Raw genomic sequence first — 22564 nt, 5'->3', positions numbered from 1 at the left:
TTTTGCACCCAGTGGTCATAGTGTGGCTTCAAACATTGCTCAGCTCTGCAAATATTGACTAGAAGACAGAGAAAAATTTGTAATGCTTTAAAATTTTCCAGCAGAAACTCAGGCTCTCCATATGAACATTAAAACTACTATCAGATGAAAAAAAAATTAACAATTGTTTCCCAAAGTCATTCTCCACAGAGAGTGACACTGGTAACAGCCTCTTAACCACAGTTGTTTTCTTCTGTTTTCTTCTAAAATGCTTCCCTATGCAAGGGGAAGGTTGCTGTGAAGAAAACACTTGGCAGGTAGAAACACACATTCAGATACAGACAGGGAATAAGACAGCTGAATGCCTACTCTTGAGTTATTTAAAATTAATTCCCTATAATCATTAATAAACTGGTGAGAGGAGTAAGAGAAAAGAAAAAGGATTGTTTGATGATAAAAATTTTAAATGTGAGTGCCACACTGCTCCCCTGAAAGGTAGATTTGTAACAAGGGGCAGTCAAGAGAAGCTGATATTTCACTCCCTTTGTGGGGTGAAAGATGTGTCACAGCTTGGGAACTCCTTACCAGAGGCATCTCAAAATCTCTCTGATCCTCCTGTGTTAAAGATGTGGGAAAGGGCTGTTAAAGAAATTAGCGGGTTGGAACTAAATGACCTTTAAGGCCCCTTCTAACCCAAACCACTCTGTGTTTCTATGCTGCCCAGAAGGCATGTGCCAGGTCCAAAAAAACAGACAAGAAAAATTCAACATTAAAAAAAAAACTATTAAGAGGTGATAAATATTTTCCACCTCTCAAGAGTAAGAAGAGCCCACATAACCAAGTGCAACCATCTCTGAAGTCATGTATCACTCACCAGGTCTATATTTTGCATGATGTCCTGGAAGGAGGGGTGAGTCCGAAACTGCTCAAACAGATCACGCTTGTAGAGCAGAGCGTACACCAGGTTGGGGTTGTGATGGAGGGAGTTGGTCAGGCAGGAGTTGATGATCTCCAGCATCATTCGGATCACTTCCTCTATCACATTCAGGTCTTGCGCCTTTAAGAAAGGAATGAAAGGTCAGTGTGCCCTTTTCTATTGTAAAATGAGTAATAAAGGCAGTGCAAAGGTAATTGTTATTAATAAAGCTATTAGCTGGTAATGTCTCTATGGTGAGTAAATCTGGCATCCATGTGTCTGGAAAGGAATCTGTTTTCTCCAGTAATCACCAAATTTTAATTGAAATGCATCATACTAGTACTCACCCTCATAGCTTGATTCACCCAACAGGAGCCATGACATAAAGCATTACCATATTGTAATCAGTCAAATTCATAAGAGTTAAGTGAACACAGTCTTTTCAACCCTTCCTATTCTAAGTAAAAGCATATAATAAATTTATTACATTTTCTGTTGAGCCCCTATGCAGGAAGGAGGGATAGAGAAAAGAGAGAAAAAGTAACAGAGAAATTAAAAACAGTGGGTGAAACAGAAAAGCAAAGGCAGGAGAAGGAAAACTGACTGTATCAAACATCACCTTCAACATCTGTCACTGTTACCAGACTTTTCCCCTTTGACTCTTTTTAAAAATTATTTTCTTGGTACTGAAGAACACTCTTAACAAATGAAAAAAGGCCTCTCCTTTTGTAGTGCACTAAGTCTTCACACTAAGATTAACTTGTAGAGCTTCTCATTTTGTCAGTGCATTTGACAACTCAAACTTCCTAAGCTGAACAAGCTGGCATGTGAACTCCCGCCAGCTGCCTGGATTTCCCTCCTTGAGCTCCACATCAGGATATCTCCAATACAGTTATTCCAACTGCAGAGCTGTCTGTCCTACCTTGGAATAGGGCAAAAAAAAAGGGCTCTTCTACCTTGTTTATATCATTTAGGTTGTCTCCATCACATCAAACACTGGACTGTGAGACTTTACAGGTCTAGCAAGAATGTGAACCATACTAAACCAGCTTAAGTTTTTCTGCTGGGTATGAACAATGAAACCACTGACACTTCCTTTTGCCGACTGCCCATAAAGTTCACTTTCTGAGTTATCACAAGGCGCTAAAATTCTTCACAAAAAGGCAGTACTTAAAGCATTTTGTTGGGCTGTCATTCAATCTGCACATAGTTACTTTCTACTATTAAGCAGCACTGTAGGAATTGTCATGTGGAAGATGTATGCTCTCTCCAAGGCAGAAGAGAACACAGTAATTTTCATTATCCTGTTTAGACTCAAAAAGAGTAAAATTCTTTGCTACCACTTTGCTCTGGCTGCTTTCAATGGAAAGCAAGGTGCATTTCTTCCTAGAACTGTAGCTCACAGAATCCCAGAATGGCTTGGGTTGGAAGGAACTTTAAAGCTCAGCCAGTTCCACCCCTTCCATGGGCAGGGACACCTTCCACTATCCCAGTCTACTCCAAGCTCCATCCAGCCTGGCCTTGGACACTGTCAGGGATCCAGAGGCAGCCACAGCTGCTCTGGACACCCTGTGCCAGGGCCTCACCATGCTCAGAGCCAAGGATTCCTTCGTAATATCCCATCTATACCTGCCCTCTGGCAGTGGGAAGCCATTCCCTCTTGTTCAATCTCTCTGTCCCTTGTCCTAAATCCCTCTCCTAGATGTGGCCCTGCAGAAGGCAGCCCCATCCCTCTAACCTGCTGCTCCATTTCCTTCATGACACTGAGGACCATGGAGAAGTGAGATCCCATCATTATTCCCACACTACAGTCTGGGTATCTCCAACCCTTGTCTTCTACATGTACAAGGGAAATTTAAGTGGAAGCTTTTTGGAGCTCTTGTTTGAAGAGGAGTATCTTGTGCATACATTCTAGTAAAATTCCTTCTTTAGCAATACCTGACAGTGAAGGTTACAGATTTTTTTTCTGAATGTAAGTATCTCTTATTTTTTAATGACTTTGCCACCTAAATTAGCATTGTATTGTAGCTAACAATGATGGCATAAACCCTTACAAAGCTGTTTGCTGTCAATGGGATCACATTCTTCTATGACAGAAATAATCTTTACTTTCAAAATGCAGGTGGTTCCTCTGCCTGTAGTTACCTAGTTATTGCACTATGAAATAGCATCCCATGTAGGTGTTGTCAAGGGTAATGGAAAATATTAGACAAAAATAGAAAAAACTGCTTCAGCTGGCATCTGAAGAAAAACCAGACCTAACTCACCTGGGGAATGGTGCTTGCCTATCAACTCAGATTTACTGCAGAATATGCTGTATTATGGTATATTTTTAAAAGCTCTGAGCACTGGTATGCTTCTGTCCCCAGTGCAGCAGGGTGAGCTAGTGACCAAGACACTATCCTAAAATACAGACTAGATGACTTTCACAGAAATATTACAATTCTGAATCAAGTGAGATCTGTCCAGTTACCAGAAAGGTAACAAACCATACAACCACTTTTCAAAAACTAAATGTTTTTTAATAAAAGATGTTCACCTTAAACCCCAGGGATACAGCTAATTGAAATAGAAAGCATTGCTAACCATCTTCCAATAGGTTGGAGACTCTGCTAGTGGTCAGCTTCAAACAATGAAAAAGTTCAGAAGTTATTGCACAGTAATTAAATTTAACATTTTTGAGAGCTGATGGACAGAATCAATCATCTGTATTTCAGCTACCATATTGCAGGTGCAGAATCTGAGATCCCGCATGAAGAAAATAGGAGATATAGTAAAGATTTTTATCCACAGCTGACTACACAAAAAAGAATTTATAAGAAGAACTATCTCCATAAAAAACAGAGAAGTGGCACTGAATCCCTGTATTGCACATACATTATCAGAACCGTCTGCTCCTATAATTAGAGATTGAATCATTCCTAAGGGTTTAAAAGTTTTCAAAACAAAGGAAAAAACAAGCATAAATTCAAGGACAGAATTTGGATGAGACAGTGGAGAAATGCTGATAAAATGCCATGTGGTTTTGTTGCTCTGCATCATCAGTATCAAGCTACAGACCCACTGCATCCAGACATATTATCAAGACAGGTATAAATAAAGTAACACTAACATTTTGTTGTTGCAGTTTATCGCCTTGTGTATTACTTTCAGAGCAGCTGAACACAGCTGAAACGCTGAATGTGTGTGGCCAAGGCAAGGACTAACACATCATCCTCAGCAGCCTTGTAAAACCATATTTTTTTTACTGGATTAGCTGTTATATGAAAATAAAAGTCAAATATTGATTTGTGAAACGTAGACATGCTTCAATCTATTGAACAGTACATTAAAAGGAGAGGAGTTAAAAGTTTCCTGTTGCTTACAATTGACAAATTCAGTGTGGCACTCACATTTAAAATTACTACAATATTCCTTTACAAAACAGGGCTTAGATAATGCCTCTGTCAACATCGACGTGTACCAGTCCTCCTCCACCTATATTTTTTTTGTTTATTCCCATAGAAATAATTATAACCATCATTAAAAAGAAAAGTGGAAGGTAAAAGCTCAGTACCAAACTCTGTGAGACTGAAATCATGCCTGCAAAGGGGACAAGGAATGTAGGCACAGCCCTCACATTACTGTGGGTAATTCTATGTAGTCACTTCATGTTCCTTCTCAGGAGAGAAGTTAAATGTGGTGCTTTCTTGCAGAGATTCTAATTTCTAAGACAAAAAGACATATGTTTGGTCATGTTCTAGATGCACTAGTGATAAACCAGCCAGTGACAGCTAGAAGACAGCCAGGTAAATGTCTGGGTAGTCTTTTTTTAAAAGGAAAAAACAAGTAATCATGCCAGGAAAAAAAGAATGGAAATAAGCTGAGAGGATGCGGGGGAAAACACGATGAATGAGAATATTATCTGGGGGGAAACAATTTGAGTTCCATAAACACTATCAAGGAACACACAAAAGTTCAAAGCCAAGGCAAACGATGGGCAGCGCTGGATGTTCCTGGATCTGACCATCCTGGAATATTGTTGCATTCTTTACTGCAATACAATTAATAATTAGCATGGTATCCTCCTGGGTAAACACTTCCACAGAATTCAATACTTACATCCTGATGTGTAAAACCACTTGGAAAGTATATGGCTTTTAAATATCAAGAGAAGTCAAGCAGCCTAACCATGAAACCCCAGGCATTTGCTCACAGTTAGTTCCTTACAGACATATTCACCCATCAAAAAACACTGTCAGCAGAGGATGCAAAAACTCAGTGTCACCAAACACCTGTTTAATTTATGGTGCCCCATCTCCTGGTTCCTACAACGGAACATTCTGAGTGCTTACCCTTTTAATTAAATTTGTCATTGAATTTATTTTAATTCTTGTAACCATAAAAATCTGTTTTGAAAAGTTCTATCATGAATGAATGCAAATCTCCACCCTCTAAATGTTTACCAGTTCTGAGGAGATAAAGGGAGGCATGTCTTGTGTAATTCAGCTTTGTGTTGCATAACCATCCCTTGTGGTTTGTACTGTCTAATATAAACAGAGACAAAATTATTCAGCTTTCTGTTTTCTTTTGTCCCAAGTTAGTTTATATAGAAAATAATAGCTGGTTGAAAAATCAGAATTTTGGTGACTTGTGATGCTATGAAATGGTATCAATAGGCAAGGGTCGACATGAATTTCTCTTTCATGATGAAATTAGCTCCTTGATTAGTCCATTTTTTGACCAGAAGTCAAGCACTGCCCTTTTTCAGAGTGGAACCCAGGGTATTGCGCAGCATGGGTGGTGACAGGTTTCTTAATGATATTTTGCATTTTTGATCATTAACCCAGGAAGATATGCAGCACACTCAGTCACAGCTGGCACAGGTTTCTCAGAGCAGCTGTGGCTGCTCCATCCATGGAAGTGAACAAGGCCAGGTTAGATGGGGACCCTGCCATGCAGGTCCATGGGCAGGTGCTCCTGCCCATGGCAGGGGTGGAACAAGATCAGCTCTAAGGTCCTTTCCAACCCAAACCATTCAGGGATTCTATTCCATGATTCTAAGAAGCATTAGTGAACAAACTTAAGTCTCGTATCATGTCCACATGACAATTGCATGCTTCAGACTATATATTATAGATATGATTATATATTTATTTATAGCAAGCTAAAATTCACTTAAATGCAATGATTTGGTTTTCTTCCCTTTTATCTGGATGCACAGTAAACCCTAATCCAAAGCAATGAATAATTGTAAGCCTAAAGAGGTCTAGTTTCTAACTTTTTAAAAAATTTGAGACCTAACAGAGCAACTTTTCCTTTGTGGCAAGATCCATGTGAATGATGTTATGCACCATATGACAATGGGTACAGACACCCAGGTCACTTGTATGTACTAAAAAAAGCCACATTTCTCACTGTGCATTCACATCACAGCAATTTTCCAGCCAAATTATACTTTCAGCTAAATAACTGCTAATTATATAGTTAGCACAATAAGCAGGAAGAAGCTTATCCACCTAAAAAAAGCAAAACCTGAGCAGGGATTGGTAAGGAAATATGCTACAACTGCATAATGTAAATAGGGTAAAAGAAAACAACAGGACAACACACTGTGCTGAAGTCTTTATTCAAAGAAACCTGATGAAATAAAGTGGAAATGTCACATATAATTGCAAAAGAAATACTTGATGGAAATGTAGGCTGACAAAAAAAACACGTCCAAACACAATTCTGATCTTAACTGCTTATGACAATGAATGGCTTTTAGTGAGTGGGAACTTGCTGCAGGTACTAAAATGTTTTTACATTTGAATTTTCAAAAGTGCAAGTTGCTTTGTGTCAAAGCTTGGTGGCTTTCGCTCATTCTGACCAACACTGCTGGTCCCTCTCCAGCGGAGCCAGGAGTGCACGCAGTGTGCAAAACCTGTGAAGCAGCTACTTAAAACAGCTGGACATGATGTAATAGTTTCCTTCCCAGGAATGCTACAATTCACAGAAGGAAAACCATCTTGGACTCACCACTCTCCCTGCTAGTTCTGAGTGACCCCTTAAGGACATCGGCTCCCTTTGCCTCTCTTTGCAACTCAGAAAATCCCAGGATGGTTTGGGTTGGAAGGGACTTTAAAACCCATCTTGTTCCACCCCCTGCCATGGGCAGGGACACCTTCCACTGTCCCAGGCTGCTCCAAGCCCTGTCCAACCTGGCCTTGGACACTTCCAGGGATCCAGGGGCAGCCACAGCTGCTCTGGGCACCCTGTGCCAGGGCCTGCCCACCCTCCCAGCCAGCAATTCCCAGTTCCCAATCTCCCACCTGTGCCTGCCCTCTGGCAGTGGAAGCCATTGCCTGTGTGCTGTCCCTGCATGCCTTGTCCCCAGTCCCTGTGCAGCTCTCCTGGAGCCCCTTGAGGTCCTGAAATGTCAGGGAGGGCTGCACCATGTCTGTGTTGCTGCATTCATACTGTGGGACCACCCATCATCTTCAGAGCTGAGGCTGAAGGCCTGATCTTGATGTAGGAATAGAGAACAGGTGAGGATGGAGTATGCACAGGCAATCGTAATTACGGCTGTTCTCCATGCTGAGCCCCTGTCCATGACTCACTGTAGCTCTTCATCTGTAATATTATCAGTGAGATTCAACAATTTGAGAACATAAATTATAAAAAATTATAGTCATAAACAACTACTTCCTTCATGATGCAGATATGGCTATAAAGGCAATTTTGTCAGCAATGGGGAAAAAAAAGCATACATACCCTGAACTATTAACAGATATCAAAAGGACTAAGGATGCCAAATTAACCCCAAACAGACAAGCTCTGTGACTTTTTTTACCAGGGAGAAACTGGCAGGAAAATTTGGTAAACTGTTCCAGATCCTTAAGCTGCAGCCACACAAAGTAATGCTGAATAGACAGTTTCAGTTCATTTTACATTACATTTTTTTTTTAAATCTGGTTTCGTACATGCTAAAGAATACTTCAATGAATTATATTTTTGGACATGCAGTAGTTACTACTTCTGTCTGTAATGCAGCTATTCCAGATTTCAGGGTGGTACTCCTCAATCTTTTGTAAGGAATAGACAATAGATGTTCTGGGGAATTTCACCTTGAAAACATAATTTATCAACATCCACAATTGCAATTGTAAATTTACCTTTTGTCTTTATAGGGAAATATCTATAGTTAAATATTTTCAAATAATTTACTTTAATTTTAATTCATTTAAGAGAAGCATATGTATCTTGTTTGTATTAGCTTTGGGTAGCTTCCAAGAGAGCTGTCGAATTTCCTGCACTTTCAGCAGAAAATAAAACCTTCAAAAAAATAAACTTGCTCTGCCAAAGGAGTGGAAGAACGGAGAGGAATGAAGGAAGCTCACAAGAAAGCTGTTCTTACCCTCAGTGAGCAAAGCAACTTCAAAGCCAAGCCTTTAGTGACCAGAATCTTATCTTTATCTCTTTTACTGGCAATACTCTTTGGCTGTTCTATGTCAAGCTCAGACAACTTTTGGTAAAGTAGGTATTATGTGAAAAAACGCAGGGCCTATAGTGACTATAACCTCAAGAATTAACCCTGCCATCTTTGATCACTGCTTAGAAATGAAAGCAGAGCTGTCACACCAGACCAAAGTTTGTTGCCAGATACTTTGCTAAATAAACTGTCCATCCTGACACTCCTCCTCTGCCTTCACAGCAACTGGCAAGCTGAGAGTGCAGCTTTTCAGCCATGCTGAGCCAGCTCATGAAGGAATACACTTCCCACGAGGAACACGGGTGTTTCCAGCCTGTATCCCAATGCCAACACCCACCACAACCCGTGACAAGGCTACACCAGAGGAAATACACAGTGGGTGTCCTGTCCCAGAGGAAAAGGCCCAGGAGCTCCAAAGCAAAACACACCATGGGACACCTGCCAAGGCAGCAAGCCCAACTGCTTTCCTGCTCCAAAACCTTGCTTTCCCAACTTGCACTGGCCCAGGAAACTATGAGCCATTTCTGAGGACACGAATATAAGCCAGGGAAGATGCAGGTGCTTCATGGGCACTTCTTACATGACTTCACCATACAGTGTTCATTATCCAGCTGACCTACAGCTAATCCATTGCTCATCTCCTGGTCACCCCTTCACTTTCATCTCGTCTTCCATCCATGCCCTTCCTGTGTTTGAAATTCCAATCCTAAACCACTTCACTTTGATATATTTTAACTTATCTCCACCTCCTTCAAAGTCAGCCTCCAGAATCAATCAAAAATTACTATAAAACTGCCCAGACTCCCTCAGTGCTTTACTGATTCTTGATGATGCTTCACTCTCATAGCCCTGTGTCCTTTTTACCCGTTCACTGAGGATTTTGCAATTCCCAGAATCATGGAAACCCAAAATGGTTTGGTTTGGAAGATTTATTGGCAGGGAAACCTTCCACTAGACCAGGTTGGTCCAAGCCTCCCATGAATCAAATCAAATAGCCTGATTTTCACCCGAACTAGCTTAGAAAAGGTAAATTACTCTGGAAGAAATCTACCCAGGGTCAAGCTTCAGAGGCTGGTCTAAGCCCACCAAGAAGCTTCAGCATAAGGGGATCCACCACAATGCCCAAAATACCTGACAGTCACCAGCTGGGAACTCAAACACTCCAAGACAGCATTCCCAAACTACATGCAACAATGACAACAGAATGCAAACAGTATTTAGTAAAGCTGAACCCATCATTGTCTAAGATCCCACAAAACCTGGGAAGCAACTGCTACTAGAAGATGACAACATTCCTACTAAGAAAATTAAAACTGTGAATTTGTATTTAGTCATACTGTGCTTGAAATACTAATGAGGTTTTCTTGCTGTTGCAAGGAAATGAAGATTTCTCTGTTTCCCCATGAAACTAAGCAGTATTCCCTAGAGGTATGGGAAGATTTTGTTTAGTTTGACTGGTAGAACAAGAAAGAACAAGTTCCATACGCAACCCCAACTCCACCATACAAAGGTAAAATAGATCATCATGATACAGACTTTAATTAACAGAACCAATCTACCTTGAGGAGAGTTCGAGGACTTTAAAGACATTCCTCAAGTGAAAAAGTTTCTGACTCCAGTCCTACACATTCAGCTTAGCTGCAAAATGTCACTAGCAAAACTGTTTGGAGAAGTTACACAGCAGTAAGTGCTGTGATAATTATCACAGAAAGACAACCATCACAGGATGGTTTGTGTTGGAAGGAAGAGAGACCACCTTGCTCCACCCCCTCTGGCATGGGCAGGAACAACTTCCACTGTCCCAGGCTGCTCCAAGCCCCATCCAACCTGGCCTTGGACACTTCCAGGGATCCAGGGGCAGCCACAGCTGCTCTGGGCACCCTGGGCCAGGGCCTGCCCACACTCACAGGGAAGCAATTCCTTCCCAACATCCCATCTGTCCCTGCCTTCTGGTAGTGGGATGCCATTCCCTGTGTCCTGTCACTCCTTTCTCTTGTAAAAAGTCCTTTTCCACTTTGTAGGATCCCATCAAGAGCAATGCAGGTCTCATATAAGACAAAGTTTCCAATTTATGCATTAAACCTAACAGTAGTATTAACAGCAATGTAAGTAGTACCTACTGAAATCTGCAGACCTTAATGTGTATCTTAGAGATGATTTCTGATGACACTCTTTGAAGCAATTATGTGATTCTCCAAAAAGGAACTAATTTAACAAATTACTAAGATACAGTTGCTAATACAGGCATTCATTTTTGTGTTTCAGTTCATAGTTAACTCCAGATTTAAGCAGCCATACAATATTTTAATGCCTCTTTGGGGCTCTTATTCTTTTTATCCTGTGCGATGTTAAGTGATGTACAGAAATCCATATTTTTATCATGAGGAAGAGTAAGATGGCAAAACATCACATCTTGCAAATGGCCAGAAAAAAAACACCAATTAGCAGTTAAAACCAGTTTTCTTCCTGTTTTTCCTTCATACCTCCCAAATTTTACTATATACGATACACTACAGTTGCAGGAATGTAATTTATCCAGCAGTACCCTATCACCCCAGCATAATCCCTGACTTTATTATCAAATACTTTCTTCATCCTTGATATTAAAATTTAGCAGTAACAAAGCAGTGACACCATCTGCAAAAATATATATACAACTATTAGCATGTTTCCTGTGAACCACCTGCTGTGACTCAAGAAAATCACTCAGTAATTACAGACTGAACTAATCCTGGAGTCAGCTCTGTCCCCCTCAGGACAAGAGAGACACTGAGGGGCTGGAGTGTGTCCAGGACAGGGAACGGAGCTGGGGAAGGGGCTGGAGCCCCAGGAGAGGCTGAGGGAGCTGGGAAGGGGCTCAGCCTGGAGAAAAGGAGGCTCAGGGGGGACCTTGTGGCTCTGCACAGCTACTGACAGGAGGGGACAGCCGGGGGGGTCGGGCTCTGCTCCAGGGAACAGGGACAGGAGGAGAGGGAACGGCCTCAGGCTGGGCCACTGGAAGTTCAGATTGAATATTAGGGAAAATTTCTTTCATAAAAGGTCGGTCCAGCCCCAGCACAGGCTGCCCAGAGTGGAATCCCCACCCCTGGAGGGATTTAAAAGCCATGTGGATGTGGCACTTGGGGACAAGGGTCAGTGGTAGCCTTGGCAGGCTGGGGGAATGGTTGGACTCAACAACTTTTCCAACCCAGACTTGAGAGGGCTTTTCCAAAGCAAATGATCCTACAATTCTATGGTCTTGCAGACCCACTTTCGGTGTCAAAGCAATTTTAATTGATAAGGTACCAAAAGAAACTGAATATATACTGATCTCTGACTAAAGACACCAACTTCCCAGAAGCTGAATTCATAAGTTCTCGTATGGTTCCTCACTGATCAGATCCTGTGGTTCAGCATCTCTGCTACGACAGCAAAATCATCAATGCCTGGGAACTGTTCTCTCCCACTGAAAGTACTAATCTGAATAATTTTGACCCTACCTAAGAGAAAAAACTTCACACTCAAGACGGTGTAATCCAAGTCCTCCAGACAAACAGAGACTGAATAGACTTTCCATGATTTCCATACTATTCAAGCAGAAGTTTTTCCTGTCCTGATGACGTACAGGATGTCAGTGGGAAAAGTCCGTGCTTCTCTCTACCCAGCAGCCAAAAGATTCTGTATTGCTGCCCTTGGGGTGAGAATTGCTATTGAAATTTCTGTGGGAGGCATAAGAAAATCAGAAGGGGTTCGCAGAGCAGACATATCCATCATTACAATTCGGGGAATGCCAAAGAGGCAAGGGAATGACGTTACTGCTAAGGCCACACCCTGCCCCTGCGTCCACAGAGCAAGGCTCCTGCTCTGCTCAAACACCAAAAATCACTGCAAAGAGACACAGAGATGGGTAAATGAGCAACAGAAAATCACCACAAAATAGAACTAAAACCCTCTTAACAATATTAGGCAAGTTTGAAAACAGTAATTACAAAAAAGGTTGTTTTAACCTGTTGCTGTTCATACAGAAGATTACAGTGTGCACACAGGAAAGTTTATATGATGGTCCATTACTTAACAGCAGCAGTGCATGATACACAATGTCAGGTCCCAGATAGCTGACAACTGACAAGGGGTTGTGGCATGAGATTCCCAAACTCCTGTGAGCAGAAATAAGCTGCTTTACAGCCATCATCTTATACCAGAGCTGAAGATAAATAATGGAAAATGCTTTTATTTCTTATGAGACATTAAAAGATAGCAGCATGGTAAAAGAAGTAATTCTTTATGACACCACTCAACACATGTACTCTATTCATTCTTTCAGTGATATTAAATATTTTGAAAATTAAAGGGAATAGCTTAACAAAGATATGTGAAACCTATCAGAAAAATCACATTAGTGAGCTTTGAAATGGTTTTCAGTATAAAGGAGATAAGTTCTTCTAAGATTAGAAAATATAAGAAAGTGGGTTTGTTTTCCTCTTACCTTACCAATACTTCAAAACTAATCACTGCCAGTAAAAGTATCATTTATTCTATTAACCTGGGCCCGAAAAACCTCCAAGAACAAATTTCAAGAACTGCTCTCTTGAGCTGAATAAAATGGAAATTGTAAGGAGATGAGAAACAGCCTTCTGAGAGCTGACAGCAAACAAACCAAATAAGTGGGGTAACTTTTAGATTAAATCTCTTTTCACTACATTCCATCTTATTTTTGAAATACATTTGGTCACAAGAACACTGCATCAGTTCTGATAAACACAGAAGTTGCTGACCACTGTGCTGCTAAATGTTCTGGAAGCACAGAGCAGCTGCAGCCTGAATGCCAAAAAACAAACCTTTAACTGAGATGTGGAAAACCCAAAACTCACAGAAAATAATTGTAGAAGTCTATGTACACAGGCACTTGTTCCAAAATTAACTATGAGCAACAGATGGTATTTTCTCAAATTTTGAGGCAAAATGCTCTTGATGGAAATATTAAAAACTGCATTACCCAACTAAATAAAATTTCCTGAAATATTTATGAAGATGTGTCTATTTTGGGAGCAAAGTTAATTTTGTGTAGCCTGGTTCATAAAGCTCAGACAGACAGGGACAAGATGAGAGATTACTGCTGAAAGACAGTGAAGCACCTGGGTATGTTGTACATCCATCCCAGAGTCCTTCAACTCTACCTCAACAAAATCCTGTTTGTGATTATAACTGGTTACCTATAATTTACATGAAGTTTTCTAACAAACTTTAATTAACTTACCACACGTTAAGATGGTTAGTTTATTGCAGAAAAGTAATTTTATGTATCAGAAAAATTCCACAAAGCTTTTTCCCATGGGAATGTAACATGACTCTTCCTATTGACTCAATTTATCAAAATCTAGAAGATTAGTGCTGGAATGGGAAAACTTGTCATTATTTGTTCAGATAACTTTTTTTGGCTGCATTGAGTAAGCATCCTATTTCTCTGTGAGTGCCACAAATTATCTGCTAGTGAGTAGATGAAAGACCTGCCTTTGGGAACTGCAACATCCATTTTCTCCTCAGTTTATATGGGGAGAACAGATATACTTCAGATAATGAGTCCTATTGCAGTGAATAAAGCAAATTGAACCTGCAACGTTACAATACATCTTATTTTCTCTAGAACAGGACGGCTGGTTTTTATTATTAGCCAACATTATCTTTGAGGTCAAGGGTTTGGGTTAACACACACACAAATGCTGGAGTGGAACAGGCTCTGTACACACCGTGCCAACTTGATAGCAACACAAAAATGCATCAGAACACAGTGTCTTTGGAGAATATGCTGTTCAGGAGTGGGCCATGGCTCACCCAGCTTGGGCTCCAGCCTGAATATGAACAAGAGCAGCTCTGGAAGAGCTCCACCACATTCCAGTGACATATCTGAAGGGCAAATTAAAAAAAAAAAAAAAAAAAAGGTATCTTACGTGTCTCAACTTTGTTTCAGAGAAGTGAAGGCAATCAGACATCTCCCAAAAGTGCTGGGGATAACAAATACAGGAGGATTAAACAATGGCAATGTATTAAAGGCTTTTCTCCCCAGAGCCTTCTCTTCCCCAGGCTGAACATCCCTTAGTTCTCTGCCTCTAACTCAGAGATTGTTAAGAATTGCTACTTTTTGTCCAAACTGTGGGTCATAATTTCTATAATTAACCAATTCTGTGGAAGAATTCCTATTTATAAAAGCTGATTTAGCATATGAAATGTGCAATGTATTCCACTAATTCACTTACTTCCTAATCAACAAAGAAATTGGGAAATTAGGAGAAATAGCTGATTACATGAAAGGGAATTAAAAGTTTATCTTTTTAATTACACCTGTGAAAAACATTAGGGTGTCTATACAATTAAATAAAAATGAGTAATAGACTCTTATAAATTTCTGTTTCTTCTAAATACATTCTCTAAATTTTCTGAGAGGTTTATCAGGAAGGTATTTCATAGAGAACAAGAATCCACTCCTGTCAATGGGGATAAACAAAATGTAAATTCTCCCTTCAACATTTCTTTAATGCTGTTTTCAGGCCAGGTGATGAGGAAATCAGTTTTCATTAAGAGGCTTATTTTGCTCCGTGTGATAGTTCGTATGAACAGCAGAGAGGAGCCAATCCTTTTTCAAAATCCACTTTTGGTTTTGGATTTCTGTCTATATTAATAATTTTTTTTATCCAAACCTTTTTCTTATTCACTTCATACCAAGACTGCCTTTTAATATGGTTGACTCATTCCCTTTAAAATACTCTCCTTGCCTTCATCCCATCGTTCAGTCTCCTGGCCACCCACACTGCCAATCAGCAGCAGTTGTGTAACATTATAGGTAATATTAACAACAACCACCAGTGGGAGAATTGCCCTTAGCATGACACTGTGAAATGCTGCTCAGGGGGCACAAGACCTCTCCAAAAAGATAAATTGTAAACTGATGAGATTAACTTGCTTCAGTAACATGGACACAACTTGTAATAAATGTGGCTCTGCAGACGTAGAAAATGGTCTTGCTTCAACATTTTACAGAATTACAGAACTGTTTAGGTTGGAAAAGATGGAGTCCAACCATTCCCCAGTACTGCCAAGGCCACCACTGACCCATGTCCCCAAGTGCCACAGACACACAGCTTTTAAACTCTTCCACAGACTGGGGACTCCACTACTGCCCTGGGCAGCTGTGACAGAGATGGACAAGCCTTTCCATGGAGGAATTTTCCTCAATATCCAACCTGAGCCTGCCCTGGCCCAGCCTGAGGCCGTTCCCTCTCCTCCTGTCCCTGTTCCCTGGAGCAGAGCCCGACCCCCCTGGCTGTCCCCTCCTGCCAGGAGCTGTGCAGAGCCACAAGGTCCCCCCTGAGCCTCCTTTTCTCCAGGCTGAGCCCCTTCCCAGCTCCCTCAGCCTCTCCTGGAGCTCCAGCCCCTTCCCAGCTCCGTTCCTGCCCTGGACACGCTCCAGCCCCTCCATGTCCTTGTTGCCCAGAGGGGCCCAGAGCTGGACACAGCATTTGAGGTTGTGGATGTTTCAGTTCAGACAGATTTGAGCATCACCACAGGTGAATAACTTCTTCCATTATTTTATCCAATGTGAAGCACACCATCTTCCTCCTAAAGCATGTTTCTCGAAGTCACCGGGTCTTGGTTTACCCTAATCTCTATTATTTTCTTTGTCTTTCCAGTGCCAAATCACAGATATCTGCAATGAAGGAGCCTAAAGATCTTTGTTTGTTTACTTTTCAAATAACTTCTTAGTACCCTTTGATAGAAATGGATGACTTTTTTTAAAACAACAACTAAAAACGTAAAAAAACCTCACTGGTTAGTCTGTAAATGTCCCTGAAAAATATGAAGAGGAGAAATTGGAAATGGAAGGTACAGCATGTTCCGCCAATATCTCACAGAGAAAAAGCAGCACACAGAAATTCCAATTACAATTAGATATTTAGTACCAAACAGCCTAAAAGGTTTGGTACATACTTTCTTCCCCATCCACTTCCTCTACTTTATATGGCTGCATGTTTAAAAAAACAATTACTGGGATGTTTATAACATATGGTCACATACTTATGGTTTTTAAGCACTACATTTTTCAATCAAAACCCTGCGTTAGGAACACCAGAAAATTGTTTTAATGCATTGTTGAAATAGATTGCTGTTATAAAAATAAATCCTACTCTTTGGAGAGCTACTGCATTAGGTTGTTCTGTTTGTCTGTGGACATCTGACCAAGATGAAACATCCAGGTGAATAATTGGTTTCTGAGAAACCCTGAACAACCCACTCATGTGAAAGAGGCAGCAGGAAAAGCATCTAATGACCAAATCAGCAAAGAAGGGTGCTTTGGGGATCAGTATTGCTCCTTTTTTCATCCAAACACTTCAATACTTGCCATTAGTGTGAATAAAACAAATGTTGGTTTACATGGCAGTAATAGTTTTGTAGAGAGGCTTATGAGGGCTTTATCTTAATAATGTATCACATTTTCTATCCACAGCTACACCTAAGACCCTTCTAAAACACCAGCATTCCCAGGCTTCCAGTTCTCTCAAATGCAACCCAATTAGCTTTGCAGGAGAAAAATCAGCATACAAAGTTCTCCTGTTTAACTTACAAAGGAGGTGCAAAGGAACCCCAAGATTTCATCATTTTATAAGACAAGCTCTTACAACTTCTTCAGTTTAATCATCTTCTCTTTTAAGAACAATCATTTAAGCAGTCTTCTCAAAAAACATGGGTTTTGAGTGCAGATTTTGCACAAATGCCATAATTTATACACTTTACGCAAAATAATGACAATGTCCTAAAGCTCTACAACTATTAAAGATGAAAAAGTAAAAAATTATGATGTTCATGTGTGGTTTATTTCAAATGTTTCTAAAAAACAAGGGGATTTGAAATTATTTAGTAGTTTGCATTGCTAATGTCAAAAGTTCTTTTACTTATTTGTTCCCCTTTCCCATAAACCTGAAGAATGAAAGATTTTCAATCAGGTGATCATAAGATGCTACTGACACAATGAATGTTCTTTCAAACCAAACGAATTTTCATCCTTAGTTCCCAAAATAAAGAGAAATTCTAAGTGAAATAAGGCTTAACACCATCTATGTAACACAAATACCAGACACAATGACACTTCTGTGGAAGTCCTGGGTGATGAAAGATTATCATCCTTCTGAAGAACATCATCTTCATCTTCTTCAATGTTTTTGTCTAAAAACCTTTCAACCACAAGTAATGTATTTGTAAAGACACCAAAAAACCTGTTAGTTATACTGATAGTTGCAAACACCAGTTGCAAATAACTATCAGTACTTCATAGTAATATACAGAACTTTAAACAGACAACTTTACCAACATCTTTTCTACAGGATTTTAGGACAGTTATTCTGTTTAAGGATAATTCATGCAGCATTTTCTTATGAAAGTTTCAATTCATTTAAAGGAAAGAACTGATTAAGAATTCAGACAGAACTGCAGAATTCAGCTATTACTCAATCGAAGAGCTTGCTTTGGATTTGGGTTAGGTTGGTTATTTCAGTCTATTCTGAAATAGCTATTTTTTTGGTGGTATAAAAATAGGGGGATTAGGTAGGAGTAATATTCTATAAAATATAATTCATCCGGAGGAGGGTATGACTAATATTTAGGAAAAGTATTTTTAGGCCCTCTGCTCAATATCGGAGACAGGCAAACCCAAGAATAACCTGATATTGAAATTGTTACTTCATCAGCCATCAAGTCAGAGTAATCAAAAAGGAGGTATTATAGTGCAAAACAAGGTGACTCCCCTATTAAGTCAACTTGAACAGCTAGAATCCACATACTATACAAAACCCACCCAGTACTATATTGCTTTACCATATGCTTTCATTAAATAACACCCTAATAAAAAATCTCTTGTATGATCATATTTTAAGTTTATTCCTCTAGACAACATGAGAAACTAAAAATTCACACACAAAAATGAAGTTTTTTAGACCATTAATGATGCATGGCTAAGTAATTAAAAAAAATCTTACTGGGTTTCTTGATGACATTTTGAAATGGAAGAAAATACAGACAAAAAAAGCTACTGAAAAGACCCAGGCAGTGCTTTGGGTGGTTAGTAGGTGGTTTCTGAATTTTAAAGAAAGGTTACGACAAAAAAAAAACAAAAACAAAAACAAAAAAACAAAAACAAAAACAACAAAACAAAAAAAAACCCAACAAACAAAACTACCTTAGTTTTTTTCCTCACTCCAGTATTTGACAAATATGGACGTATCTCAGTCAGCAGTCTTGATTTAATTTGGCAAAAGTTTCCTATTCTGCCAACACTGTTCTACATATTTTTTGTGTTCTTAGCAGTTACCACCGAGCAGTACTTTACAGACTACCAGCTGAACAACATTAATTGCATCACACTAACTCTATTATGGCAGACCAGTTTATTTGGAAGTAGGTTTAATTTAATTTCTGCTTCATTTCTGGAGTCATCAGATGATTGTGGGGAAGATTTCCCATTTCTTCGTGATAGCACACGTTTATAGGAGAACACTTCTATGTGATGGCAGAACTCTGCATTAAACTGTTCTTTAGATAATTAAAAAAATCAGACAGAGCTGCAGGATACCTAATGTAATATTAGATATGCAAGTACAGAACATATTATAGGACCTGATGAACCTAGAGGTCTTTTCCACTCCAAATTGCTCTATGATTCATATAATCCTAGAATGATTTGGGCTGAAAAGGCTTACAGATCTTCTCGTTCTAACCCCCAAAATATCACAACATTTATTTGAAGGCCAAATTGTTCACATCATTAGTGAATAAAATACTTGTTTGCTACATACTGGATTAAAAATTAACTTCTCTGCATATAACTGAATCTGGAACATTAATAGATTTTAGATCTGTTCCATTATGTTTAAAAGACAACAAATACTGCAGTTCATGGACCTGATTTTACCTATTCATTAGCAATTTCAAGTTTCTAAGATAAATATGGAGCTCTTAATTATAACAGACAATTTCTTCTTTGGAAGTAAATGACGCAGGGGAACCTTTTTACATCTATTGATGTACGGGGGAGAGACTGGGCTGGTTCTCTCTTGGGGAAACTCAAATGAAGGACTATTTATGAAGTACTTGGAGGTTTGAATATAATCACATGTAATAACAAGATATAAGCTCCCACCCCCCCAAATTTCTTTTTTGTTGAAACCACTTTTGTAATACTGCTTTTTAATAACCCCCATAATGGCCGAATTAGAGGGACCCCAACTGAAGTCATTCATCCCACATAAAACAAACATTGCTTTTTCTTCTTAGCTTTGTTTTACAAGCTACATTACTTCCAGATGACGCTCGAGGGGCCTAGGAGTTTCAAGAGTTAGATGGTTAAACAGACAGCTGCTTTCTATTTACCATATAAATCAGGGAAAAATCAAAGAAGAATCTAAATATTGGAATTCATTTAGCCCATTATGGAGCACAAACTGAGGGGGAAAAGAAAATAATACAGAAATCTTGTCATCCAGATGCAAAATTTAATTCTGGTTATCAAGATGAGAGAAAAACTCATCAACATTTGCAGAATTCCAGCCCTCCACAAAAGCCAGCTTTTCACAGTGGGTAAATTTACTGGATTGGGAAGGAGTCGTGAAAAGTCAGCTCTGATTGGGAACTCTCCCAGTACCACCAGGCTTTGCTACTGCAGACTTTATACATACAACTACATATTAAAACATATAATTTTATACATACACATGCACACACAAAGCTCTCTACATTTGTATTTTTTACATTTTCCCCTTTGAGTTGCCAAAAGGCTTTTATTTCTATGCTAAATAACCCAAAAACCCAACAGATTTTGGACAGAGGATTAAAGGATGGCTCTCCATATATTGATTAATGTATCTATTAATATGAAAAGTTTGATATTACACTACAAGGTTTCTATCCCAAATTTCATCCACCACTGATGTGCTGTTTAAATGACAATGTTATGTACTAAATAATTGAATATATTGCCACTAAGTGGGATTATTTTTAGAATTTCTCCTAACACATTTAAGCTTCTTCTGGCTAGAACAATTTTGTTTTAAACCCAAAATTTAGGAAGTAAGACTCAAATGATGATGTCTGCTAAACTACTTGAATCTAATACCATACTTACATTTGATTTTTAATTTCCTCAATTTTTGCATTAAGGAAATTGGGGTTTTTCTCACATCAGCAAGAAAATGACATAGACTTGCCAAAGATAAAAATTTACTCTCTTCTTTTTCATAGAAAGAGTTAAGGAGAATCTCTTGTTACCAGCTGTAGTTTAACAAGCAGGGGAAGCACTCGAAAATCATAAAGAATACTATGAAATCCTTGAAAAGAAATTTTTGGGTAGATGGTAGCTCAAACAACACATCTGATGTGCCACTTCCCAAGAGAAGTTAGCATGTCTCTAGTTATGCTGTTAAGTACCTCTGATTTGATAAATTGCATTAGGCTGTAATCAAATTACCAAGAAAATCATTGATATGTTTACTTAAGTAATATGTCTTGATTTGAACTGAAAGAAGCAAAATTTTCAATTATTTTATTACCAGTTTTCTTGTTTGCTAAGAACATTGGAAAACATGCTTTCATTGAATGTAAGAAAGCAAGAAAGAAAACTTAAGTGGACTCTTCCCATTTCCAATTGGATCATATGTAGTATTTCAAAACAGGTCAATGCTGCTACAAAAAGAATTAATAATATTATGGCTTATGAAACAACAAGTAAATTACTTAGCATGAGAATTAGTCTAACAAAGGTCGTGTCTTTGAGGCAATAGTGACAGGGGTTGGTTGTCTCTGTCCTGCTGCCTTCTCCATCCTGCTCCTGAATCCACCACACTGACAAGAGTTTATCAGGAAAGGACCAGGACACCGGTCCAGCCTCAATAAATGAAACAACTTGCTCTTTTCTTTTGTAAAAACCAGAAAAACCCCAGCAAGAACAATATCAAGGCCAACAGGGTCAGCTCCTTACTCCATTTTCCAGCTCTGCTGTTACACCACATCCCTGATGGCAGACTGAAGCAGATAACTCACAAAAAGAACATTAGTAAACATGGTAAATGTAGAACTCAATATATTCCTACCACTATCCCTATAAGCTTAGGGACTGTGTATTGGGTCAAAAACTTACTAGAATATAAAGAGTACTACTGTTCAAACACACAGACAATATCTTAAACAGCACCTAGACTACTTTTATGTGATTTAACCCTTGGATTTGGGTTCCATGAAAATTCCCATTTGGATTACAGAGCATAGTAAGAAAATTAATAATTTCTAAATTAAAGTGAATAAAAATGGTGAGAAAGGCATTTTTTAAATACACATTTGAACAGAACCTGCAAAGAGAACTGTTTGTTAGGCAAACCTCCACCTCTCAATGAACAAACCTGTGCAGAGCAGGCAGTATTGGAATCACCCTTTTCCTTAGCTCCACGCTGGGATACAGAGGTAGAACATGCTTCAGGACTTCTGACATTTCAGTCCCCTCCACTCTTACACTCCTCCTTGTTCTTACACCAACATAAACACAGGCTTTCAGAAGCAGAATATGCTGAAGTGATGAAATCTGGCCTCAACTTTTTTTAGTCTACTGCCTATGTTTCAGACTGAGCTGTAACATGAGCAATTTGGAGAGGAAAAAGAAAGGACCAGAAAGCCATGCCTTAATAGTTTACCTTATTGCTTCAAAATACAGGCCATGAACTTAATTTACTTTTCCCTACACTAATCTTTCCAAGTGCTCTCTTTCCCCCTTCCATCCCTACATCATACCAACAGTAAAAAGATAAAAAAATCAGTGGAATATCTAAGCCTCTTGGCTGTACTCCAGGGAGCTTTCCCAGTTCTATTAGCTGCGTTGTTCAGCTGTCTCTGTATGTAAGGGGATAACTTCACACAGAAAGCCTGTCCTTAACTGCAGTATTGTTTACATCCAGCAAGTTAAAAAGTTCAAAACCTATAAAATATTTTACAAGCATTGTATTCTTACACACCCTAAAATATATACCTTCATATGTAGGTTATCACATGCCTATGTGTGCCTATGTGTTTTGCAGACATGTGTATCATGCTGTTTCCTTATTTAAGTAATTAAACTATTATATCAAATTATATTTTTAGGTATTTTTATATTTAATGCTAGAGTAGTAGGATAAGTAAAGTCTCAGGCATGAATATTCTGGATCATG

At 39.2% G+C, this 22564-nt stretch overlaps 1 protein-coding gene across 7 annotated transcripts in view; it reads right to left on the bottom strand.

Moving 5' to 3' along the window:
- The window catches only part of DYM (dymeclin), a 212008-nt gene that overhangs the window by 43091 nt on the left and 146353 nt on the right, over nt 1-22564 (bottom strand). For all 7 annotated transcript variants that reach the window (XM_053931483.1, XM_053931487.1, XM_053931488.1 and 4 more), the window contains one exon: nt 854-1036. In XM_053931483.1, coding sequence (XP_053787458.1) covers nt 854-1036 — 183 coding nt within the window. The remainder of the gene's footprint in view (nt 1-853; nt 1037-22564) is intronic.

This window comes from Vidua chalybeata, chromosome Z (genome assembly GCF_026979565.1).
Source record: "Vidua chalybeata isolate OUT-0048 chromosome Z, bVidCha1 merged haplotype, whole genome shotgun sequence".
NCBI lineage: Eukaryota > Metazoa > Chordata > Aves > Passeriformes > Viduidae > Vidua > Vidua chalybeata.
This window is presented reverse-complemented; position numbering and strand designations above follow the sequence as displayed.